At 44.4% G+C, this 10918-nt stretch overlaps 1 protein-coding gene across 1 annotated transcript; it reads right to left on the bottom strand.

Annotated features, from left to right (window-relative positions):
- Positions 1-661: 661 nt before the first annotated feature.
- Positions 662-2967, bottom strand: LOC124655855 (LRR receptor-like serine/threonine-protein kinase HSL2). The gene is made up of 3 exons (XM_047194693.1): positions 2301-2967; positions 1664-1819; positions 662-912 (listed from the first exon to the last, which is right to left on the bottom strand). The coding sequence occupies exons 1-3, from the start codon at positions 2965-2967 to the stop codon at positions 662-664; spliced, it is 1074 nt and encodes a 357-aa protein (XP_047050649.1).
- Positions 2968-10918: the final 7951 nt, after the last annotated feature.

Genomic DNA, 10918 nt, shown 5'->3' with positions numbered 1-10918 from the left:
CCGCGCGGGTGGTCACCAGACTCGCTGCGACACCGATTCTTAACGCTCATGTCATCCTAGAGTCACTGTTAAGCTCCTATGGCTGGCCTCTGCCGCCATAGCACACATCAGTAGCGACGCTGCCAGTCCATGTTCAGCAACGGCACGCCAGGCTGTGTGGAAGCAGCAGCCATCAAGCATGATTATAAGATACTCCAACATCCTTATCCATTTAACTGAATGAAGAAGAAAAAAAACTTCTCACCATTGAATGGTGTTGCAAGATTGCAAAAGGGATAGAAGTATAAATCTCTCTCCTGAACATCCTAGTACTATAATTACAAGATTGCAAACAGTTAGATGGTGCATAAATATAGACCAATATTATCTAGGAATTTCATCAAACACCTGCTAAGCATATATAAAACAATCTGCACAAGAGATAAGATGTTCCAGGGGTAAAACTAAAGAGGGGGAGTTTAACTCTACTTTTATCTCAACCTCCATGAAGAAGGGGCAGCTGAACCACCTCAACCTCCATCTCTGCAGCTTCTACCGGCTCCTACGTTGCATAGTCGAATCCCATTCGAACCCAAGAATCGCCGAAGTCGAATCACACACATACTACTCCATAGTGCGCTGTAGCAAAATTTGGGAAGTCAAGAAATAGGTTGGGGCAAAATCAAAGAACCTGGTGGATCGGCGGGTACATGGAGTTGATGCAGACGGGGCACTCGAGCAGCTCGTGCACGCTTCTTCCCGGCGCGACCATGCCTCCCGCGCCGCCGCCACCACGGCTGCCCTTGGGGTTGGGGAACGCGGCGGCCCCGGAGGAGGCGTCGAGGTGCGGGTGGATGGAGGCGAAGCCGACGTAGTCCGCCGCGTCCATGGTGGCAGAGCTCGGCGTTGCGGCGGCCAGGGTCCGTGCACCTCCTGCCGTCCAGTACGAGCGACGTGGCAGAGGAGAAGGATATTGGGTGGAGGAGACGGAGTTCGGCGACGAGCCGGAGCTGGAGAGGAGGCGGCGAAGGTGAGAGGAGGCACGACAGGGTGCCGTCTCTGCGGAGAGCGCCGGCGGCGGATCGAGAGATGAGATGAGGGGCAGGTGAGATGCGGGAGGGGATTGGGAGGAGAGACACGGAGGGGATTGGATTGGTGGAGGGCTAGCGAAGTCGGGCCGGGATGGGCTTTTAGTGACCCATGGATAAAATGTGGGTCTGTGGGAGGGCCTCGAGCGCCACCGAACGGAACGACGGCCGAGATCGCGCCACGTCTGCTCGATCGGACGGCCGAAAATTCAAAGCGCTGTGAGAGCTCCATGGGGGTGCAGCAATCATACCGTGGGATACCAATTGGGGCACTAGTTAAACTGCCTCAATAGGTGTATACCAATTGGGGCACTTCTTGAAACTGCCCCAATAGGTGTATAGCAATTGGGGCACTAGTTAAACTGCCCCAATAAGTGCATACCAATTGGGGCACTTCTTCAAACTGCCTCAATAGGTGTATATTAATTGGGGCACTTCTCCAAACTACCCCAATAGGTGTATACCAATTGGGACACTTCTCCAAACTGCCTCAATAGGTAGAGCATTAGAGACATTTTGGCCAAAGTGCCTCTAAAAGGGGGTATTTAGGGGCACTTTAAAAAGTGCCCCAGGGCAAAGTGCCCCTAAATCCCTACCGTGTAGTAGTGTCAGGCGGTTGCAGTGTCTCCGTGCCCATGTTGCCAAGTGACCATCCCCACCCGCATCGTTGGCCACCCGCCCGGTGACGAGCTCCAGCAGCACCACACCGAGGCTGTATACATCAACCTTCGCGGTCACCAGTGTCGCATATTCTGCAGCAATTAACTTGATCCATTCAGTCTTTTGTTTACGTAAGAAATTTAGGGAGCGGTGTTTTGGAACATGGGTGCATATGCTTCCTATATTTCGAAATGCATCTTACATACATTTTAATTTTTTTAAAAATTGAAACTAAAAGTTCGCACGTACATCTTCACGTGCTACGTGCTCACAAAGTTGTTTCATAAAAAATCGACTTATCATGTGACGTGTGTAAAAAAGACAAAATTCACTGCTAAAAATAATGTTTTTCACAAGATAAACTTTCTCTTTTTTATATAGACCACACAAAATATTGGATTTTCGTGAAACTTGACGAACGCACGTATATTATGGAGATGTACATGTAGAATTTTTTGTCCAAATTTTTCGACATTTCAAAATATGATTTTTTGGTAGAGGGAGCATACGCACCCGGGAGCCGAATTGAATTTCCGAGCATATACAGTTATTAAATTGTAGTACAAGTCTCACCTGGAGCTGTGTACCCGAATATATTGCCAGCAGCGAGGTCCGAGACCGGCACCGGTTGGTCAGGTCCGGCAAGGCTGACCCGCGCAAAATCGAAACCTGCGATCTTGGGCTTGAGATCAGTGTCGAGCACGATGTTGGTAGAGTTGATGTTGTGGTGCACGACGGGGTTTATGCGTCCATGGTGAAGGTAGCAGAGCCCATCGGCGACGCCTATGGCGATGGCCCGCCTCGCCGGCCAGTCCAGCGGGGGCCGCCGCCGATCATCCTCCCCGGCCAGCTGGAGGAGAGGGTGCAGCCACTGGTGGAGGCTTCCGTTCTCGGCGTGGCCATAGACGAGCAGGATGAAGTTCTCCCTCCGAATGCAGTCTCTAAGACTGATGATGTTGCCGTGGCAGATGCCGCCCAGCAAGTTCACCTCCTTCTGGCATCGGTCGTCCACACTGGCGTCCAGCGTTCCGCTCTCGTTCTGCAGCTTCTTCACCACCAACGCCCTCGATGTGTTCTGCAGGCGAACTCGGCACAACGCCCCGTAGATGCCAGTATCAATGATGCTCATGGCGCTGTCGTCGCCATGGTTGTTAACTATGTCTTGCTCGGTATAGCGCAAAGCGTCGCAATTGCTTCTCTTGCTGCGCCAGAACCAACTGTAGGGCGAGAATGGTTTCATTGCAGCAGCTCAGCGCCTGCAACTCCACTCCCCAAGTAGCAGCGACCTGCTAGCTACCGTTGGTTCAAGAAGATGATTGCGTCAGTGAACAATGAATTGCAAGTGTAATAACAGGAGTAACAGCAGAATTTTGAAACAAAATGTTTCCCCAGCAATGACAAAACTAGAGTAATTAATCCACACACGGTCCTACTTCCATGATACTCATACAAAACTATGAGTTGTCTAAGGAATAAGGATATAAGACATTCAATGCAACAAGTTTAAATAATTAATTAATCCAGTTTTCTAATTATTCATGTTATAATTAGAAAAGGACCTACGACTGCAAGCTTAAGTACTCCTTCCATATCAGTTTATTAGGCATTCACGTAGTTTAAAAAAAAAAATTGATCATAAATTTAGTCAACAAATATGATTTATATATCACAAAAATTATATCATTAGAATCATCTTTTAAATATGAATCGGATGTTATAATCTTTATGACATATAATCCATATTTTGTTGACCAAATTTATGATCAAACTTTTTCTTAAGCAAATATCACAAACCATAACTATTTGGGATATGGTTTCAAAAAACTACAACCTAAATTTTGAGGTAATTTGCTTCACATGGCCCTACTCTCACGGTTCAGGTCGTTTGATAACGTCTATGACACTCTGCATCCATCGGTCAGATATTGATTCTCTCACATGTTAAAAGAAAGCAACTCTCTCAGGTTTTTCCCTCAAGCTGGACCCGGCCTAGTATCAATAATTATTAATTAATCAAAAAAAGAATCTATAGTTCTAATGAACCAACATACTTTCGTGTGTCTGGGCAATCTTGGATTTATTTTGCCTAGATGTTTGAAAGTTTTTGCATTTTTGCGAACTTTGGTCAAGTTTCAATAAGAATTCAATTTGTTAAAAGAATCTTAAAAATCAAGTGATTGAACTAACTTAGCTGAGTAGACTAGAAAAATCTGAGCTTATTTTGCCTAGTCATTTGGAAATTTTCAACTTTTGGCCAAAATTTGTTCAAAAACTCAGATTTTCTAAAAGAAAAGAACAAATTACAATGCAAGCCTCGTCAAAGGAAAGAACCCGAAGTGGCCCATTTTTTTAATCATTTGTCCTTTGACTAGTGTAACAACGGTATCGAAGATACTAGCAAACAACTTAAAACGCGAGAGTTGGGTTTTTCCAACAAATTTACATCAACTGTTGTGGTTCCCTGAAATATTAATTTCCTTTGTGGTTTTCTGAAACTCTAGCACCGATAGGTTTTGTGTTGTGATATCCACTCTATTTTTTATCCATGAGTGAAGGACACAAAGATTCCACTTTTGTATCATGTTCAGTGAAGAACATAAAAGATCCACAATATTAGCACTATAACATAGATGCATATTTTCTAGAAAGTACATGATCAACAAAAACATGACAAAACACAAGGGACGAGGGAAGATCAGTGCCATAGAGAGAAAAACAGTAAGCACCACTGTGTGTAGGGATGGTAACGGGTACCATTACCCATGTACCCTTTCTGACAGATAATTACCCATAGGTATGTAACTAGGAAAATTTTATACCCATCGGGTAGAGCGGGTAAGGGTAGGAAATCATGTAATTCATACCTATATTCTCTTGTACCTGTACTTGTTACTTATAGTACATTTTTTGGTCATATGTATGGTCAAATTACCTATATACTTTGTCGTACGTAAGTACGTGAACATAAAGTGTATGACTATGTGTTGTTGTTTATGGCTATGTCCTGTTGTTTATGATTATTTGTTATTTTTATGACCAAGTGCCGCTGCTTCTAAGAATGTGTTGTTGTTTATGATGTGATGTTGTATTTATGTTTGTAATGTTGTTTTATAAATTATGATTGTTCGATTGTTGTTTTTTACAATTTTCTTCCCAAGTTTATGTGTTGCACACATGGATATTTTACCCGTGGGTACCCATTAACCATTTTCAGATGCGTGTATGGGAAAAAATTATACCCGTTTGGGTATGGGTACGAGTGGTGGTTAAGCTTGGGGAGCAATGCGTAAGGATATGGGGTTGCTCCACATGTATCCAAACCATGTGGGTGTCATCCTTAACGCCCATGTCTTCGGCTCAATTCATTAAAGCATGTTTGGTTCCCGGACATCCTTTCTAAGTATAATTTGGCAAGTGTGGCTAAGAAATTGGTGCCACAAAGTGCGACAAAACTTGGCAAAAAACTACTCTATGAGAGATTGACTGATAGACCATATGGATAATAAAGTGTGGCAATATTAAACTGTGGAAGAAGCAAATACACGCCAAATTGCTAAACTTTGACTTGGTAAAGTGTGGCCAAGAACCAAACATGACCTAAAGGCTCTCTTTTCTCTGAAGCCTGATGCACATTAGTATGATTGCCTTTTTATTAAAGGATCTGCGTTAATTAAATAACTAACAAAAGTAAGAAAATGAAATTAATATATAAGAACATGAAGATCCTTTATAAAACTAATAATTACATCATAAACTTTTGAAGCCGACATCTCAATATTAACCTTTTAATCTTGACGTTCCTCCAAATTTTGAGTCAAAAAAATTGCCAGACAAAATATACACAAGTTAGATAATTAACCTCACGAGTTATGGAACAGAATTTGAGTGGATCGCGCCAATGGGTAAGAACCAATGATTTCTAAATGCGATATGGCTGGGAAACACCCCTGGAGTCATGTTGTCGAGCCTTTGTCACTGATACTACTAACCTTATCGAACTTGATACTAGTATTAAAAGATCAAATTTTACACCACCAAATTGAGAGCTATGTTGCCTACCTAATGTTTGGATTTATATGGACCTTGGCACCTTAATTCTTGAAATTCTGAAAATTTCAAAGCCCATTCAGCTTGGAAACATGGCAACATTAAGTGAGGCTAAGTTAAGTCTCACATTGTTAGTGCGGAGAGTTAAAATTGTTTATAAAGGCGGCACTTCTACTACCTTACGTGAGTGAGAATAAGTAGTTCACGCATGCTCCTTCTCCGGTGCTCGGCACACAATGGCACACCATGCCATGCCAAGCGTGTCATGCCGCGTCGTGTTTCGTAAAGCGGGTTCGAGTTAGAACTAGATTTGCTGGATTTTTTTTCTTTGTGCACCAACTAAGTGTGTATGTGTCGAAATTGTGTGCATGTTTGACACGTGCCTTTTTACCGCCACCATATGGCACTTGTGTTCACTACCTATCCTCAAGTATACATGAGAGAACATAACGAATGGAACACCACATATGTTGCAAATATGCTCTAGATGAAAATGTTATTATTCTATCCCTATGCTTATGAGTAAGTTCATACTTTGTCATATAATTGTATTGGTTCTAAATAGCTATATTTGGAGGAAATACTAATAATTAACATGTGTTGAATAATAAATGCAAATAGAGATACTTAGTCTATCTTAATTATAAGACTACTTCATATATTATTGATCGTCTTGCTTGTTTTCCTAACTATGGACACAACTAAAGTTTGACGAGGTTGATGGTAATATATGAGAGCACCAAAGAAATTCTGAATTTCGTTCTGATTTTTTGAGGGAAAATGTTCGGATTTGAAAAGTGTTGAATTTTAATTTCACTCGGATTTCCATTTGTGTTCAGATTTTGCATTTCTTCGAATTTTGAGTTTATTCAATTTTGATTTTATTCTAATTTTGATTTTTTTCTAATTTTGAATCTGTTCATATTTGAATTCGTTTGTACAAAACAAAAACAGCGACAGGCCAATGAACTAGGCAAGCGAAGGAAGCTTAATGGGTCGGGTCCATTCGGGAGCGCTTCAGGTGACCGAGAAGAACAACACCTAGTCGAGCGGTGTAAAGGGGGAAACCTATTTATCGTGGGACCACCTCGTGGGCTGGCTCACCAACGTCATAGGGAGCGAGGGGATCCTTCGGTTTTCCCGGTTTTGGGAACTTTCTACAAGGTTTTAGCCGGTTTTTTTCTCTGGTTTCCCTAGTTCTTATGGTTTTTTGGTTTCCTTTTTTGTTTTTCTTTTCCTGTTTGAATATTTTTAATTTGAATAATTCTCAAATCCAAACAATTTTCAAATCCGAGCAGTTTTCAAATTCAAAAAAATTTAAATCTGAACATTTTTTACTTTTGAGAAATTTTTAATTTGAGCAAATTTCAAATTTGAAAGTTTCCATTTTAAATTGTTTTGAAATTTGAATGTTTATCCAATTAATTTAAATCGATGTAATTTTTCAAATCTGAAAGTTTTCAAATATGCAACATTTTTTCATATAATAGAACAAATAAGAGATGCCTTACTATGCTGGCCCAACTAAAATACACCCGGGGGCAGAGGCCGAGCCATGCCTCGCTCCCGCTAATGAGCGGGAAGTAGACAGGGTGCTCCTGTTTTTCAACCAGGTCGGTGCGGAGTTCGCCCCGCACACCCCTGCGTGCGTGCGGTGGCTAGCTGGGCCGCGACCCACTAGGAGGCAATTCTGGTTTTTTCTTTCCGTTTCATTTATTTTTTATTTTTTCTACTCTTCCTTTTTTAATTTTCATAATGAGAGTTTCCCGAGAAAAATCTATTTTTCACAAACATGAAATTTTAAAATTACCAATATTTTAAATTCTGGGTTTTTTAAAATTTGAATAGTTTACAAATTTGAGCAATTTTCAAATTTGAACATCCAATATTTTAAATTCTAGATTTTTTTAAAAAAATTAAGCAATTTTCAATTTGTGCAGTTTTCAAATTTGAGCAATTTTCAATTTGAACATCCAATATTTTAAATTCTGGGTTTTTAAATTTTGAACAATATTGAAAATTGCTCAAATTTGAGCAATTTTCACAGTGTTTGAATGATTTTCAAATTTGAACAATTGAACGATTTTCAAGTTTGAACAATATTGAACATTTTTGAAAAATTGAAGATTTGTTATAAAAAATTCAACATTTTTTCATTTTAACATTTTTCACTTTTGGATATTTTTGTATATCATTTAAAAATATTGAATTTGAACATTTTATATTTAAAATATTTGTTAAATTTAATCATTTTTTATAATTAGAGTTTTTCAAATTTAAAATATTTTAAAATCTTAAGAAAGAAAATTTCAAAAAAGAAAACAAAATACATAAACAAAAAAATAGATGTGAACTAGGTCGATCAAGCCGGCCCATACCGCGCGCGGGGGTGTGCGGCACGCGGTAACAGCTGACCTACTCGGCATATAGGGTTTGCGAAGTAGGCGCACCCGCGTAATGGAGCTCTGACTATAGGTTTTTTTTTTAGCTTATCTTTTTTTTTTTGCTTATCTAACTATAGGTAAAAGTGTAGGGCGATGGTGATGCGATAGAGGGGAGCAAATGGACTACATATAGCCATTTAGCCCAAATCTATACCTAATAATAAAGGGAAAAGGGTTTCTCCCTCGGTTCGTTCGTCCAAATTTTTCTAAAACCGTTTTACCCTCCCACCAGTTCCCTTAATACTGCACATGCCACCGTACCGATTCAGATTTTTTTTTCTTCCCAGCGACCAGACTTACCAGCCGCCACCCCTCGATCTCCGGCGAGCAGCGGCAGCTACCTCCTCTGGCCGGACGAAAGGAACCACCCGAACCACCCGTCGCCGGTCCCTCGGATCCGGTCCCTCCCGCGGCTGAGTCCCCATCTTCAACGCCTCTGATTTGACTGCCCGCCCCGACCTGATCTGCCTCTTCAACAGCCGACTACTATGAGGTGCGCCAGCGCCGGCGGACGGCTCTATCCCGGAGGGCGACGAGGGGGCGCCTAATGGGAGGAGGAGGGCAGCTACTAGCGGGAGGGATGCCCATGCTTTCCAAAGGCCGTACGCTACTGTTGAATGGCCAAATAGGGATTGAAACAGAGTAAATAACTAGAGTATCCCGTCGTAGTGGTCGATCCGCCTGACTTTAGAATTCAAGACCTCATAAACTAGAGTCCACTATTTGGTGGATACTTTCAGACGAACCCAGCTCCGCTGTTGAATTGTAGCGTCACGCTGACGCCGAACCAGCCTTAGCCTAATAGTAATAGCAGGGTTGGGTGCGAACCGTCGAGCTCGATGTTCTTTCTGGATACGATCATACGATGGTTAACTGAACCGCAAATACATTACGTGCTCAGGTGTAAGTTTCTTAAGATAATGGAATTTACCTTCTTTGTTTCAAACACCGTGCGATCAAAGCCAGGTTCTAGGTCCGAAAATAAAGCAGGCACTCGTCAGATGTAGTTAACGGTAGTTTCTCCTGCTAGCAATTTGGGATTTGAGGACTGGAGATTGAAGATGAATAACGTAATGGCAGTGTGGGAGCGTATGGGTTCGGTTCATCGGTTGCATCGTCCAGGTAATGGAAATTATATGGATTACTCAGCTATGAAGAATGCAGATTAGTTTGCGTGGGTAGACAGACATTTTGCAGGTAGTTTGCGTGGGTAGACAGACAAAATTGCCAAGCCTGTCATGTTATATTCTAAGTTCGGCACCTTCAGAAAAGCATGGCTGTCGATGCGGTAAATTCTTTACTGGTTGGTTAAGTTTTCAGCAGTTCAGGGTACCGAAGATGTTTGGCTTTTTGAATCTTATACTTTCTTGAAGCTAAATGCTCATTAATATGACCAGGTCAATCACCGGGCACACAGGTGCGTCACAGTTTTAAGAGCATCTCCAACAGACGCTGTAAAAGGCGCGCGCGGCAAAATACCTACCAGTTTGGCGCGCGCGAGCGCTCGCGCGAAGCTCCAGCAGACGCGGGAAAAGGGCGCGCGCGGGAAAAATTTTGCCGCGCCCGCGCGTTTGCGCTATCCCACGCGGGAAAATTGCCGCGTCCGCTACCGCGCGCGCTATAAAGACGACACGCGCGAACGGGCCAACTGCCTCCCGCGTCTGAAACTTCCGCGTGTCGCTCCGCCTCTCCCCCACCGCTCTGCCTCCGCGCCGACAGTCCGCCTCCGTCTCCGGCGCCATGCCTCCGCGCCGCTGCTCCGCCTCCGGCTACCGCGGCGTCCGCGCGCGGCCGAGCGGCCGCCTCGACGCAGAGATTCGCTCCGGCGAGGAGCGGATCCAGCTCGGTACCTTCGACACCGCGCATGAGGCGGCGCGAGCCTACGACGCCGTCGCGTGGCGCCTCGGCCGCCCCCGCCGGCAGATGAATTTCGACGATGTTTGGACGCGCGAGCGGCGGAGATGCTCGCGCCGCCATCGCCGCTCATCACGACCGAGCAGCGGCACCGCGCCCGCGACCTCGAGCAGCGCCTGCGCGTGGCGGAGCAGGATGAGCGCAATCGCCTTGAGTGGGCGCGCGCGTTCCCGGAGGACGTCGCCGCCACGGAGGCCTTCTACGCGCAGAATGAGGGGGACAAGGCGGCGATGGCGGCGATGAAGAAGGCGAGTCGCGAGAAGCGCCGCGCCGAGCCCGCGGCGAGGAAGAAGGGGAGGGCCGACGCGGCGGCGAGGAGGAAGGAGGAAAGGCAGAACGCCGCAGGGCCGTCGACCGTCGTCCTCTCGTCCTCCTCCGAGTTCCAGTACACGACGACGTCGACGCCGGTGTCGGACACGACACTGAGCAGCTCCGACTTCGGCCGGGAGTCCGACGACGGCGAGGAGTAGTTTAGTTTAGTATTTTCGTTAAAATGTCGCATTGTATCGCGCACTTTTAAAATATATTCGTATTTTCGATCATATTTACATAGTTTGTTTGATGAATTTTCAAAAAAAAAACGGTCGGATTAGCAGTTTGTGACGCGCGCGCTGTGCAAAATAGCGCCTCTGGCGGAGGTGCGTTTTTCGTACACCAACGCGCGCTGCAAAATACAGCCTCCGCCGGAGGCAAATTCGCTATGCCGCGCGCGAGCGGTATACAGCGCGCCCAATCGCCGGTATAGCGCGCGAGATTTTACAGCGCCCGTTGGAGATGCTCTAAAGG

The sequence above is a fragment of the Lolium rigidum genome, chromosome 1, assembly GCF_022539505.1.
Source record: "Lolium rigidum isolate FL_2022 chromosome 1, APGP_CSIRO_Lrig_0.1, whole genome shotgun sequence".
Taxonomy (NCBI): Eukaryota; Viridiplantae; Streptophyta; class Magnoliopsida; order Poales; family Poaceae; genus Lolium; species Lolium rigidum.
Note: the sequence above shows the minus strand (reverse complement) of the source record. Positions and strands in the feature narration are given on the sequence as shown.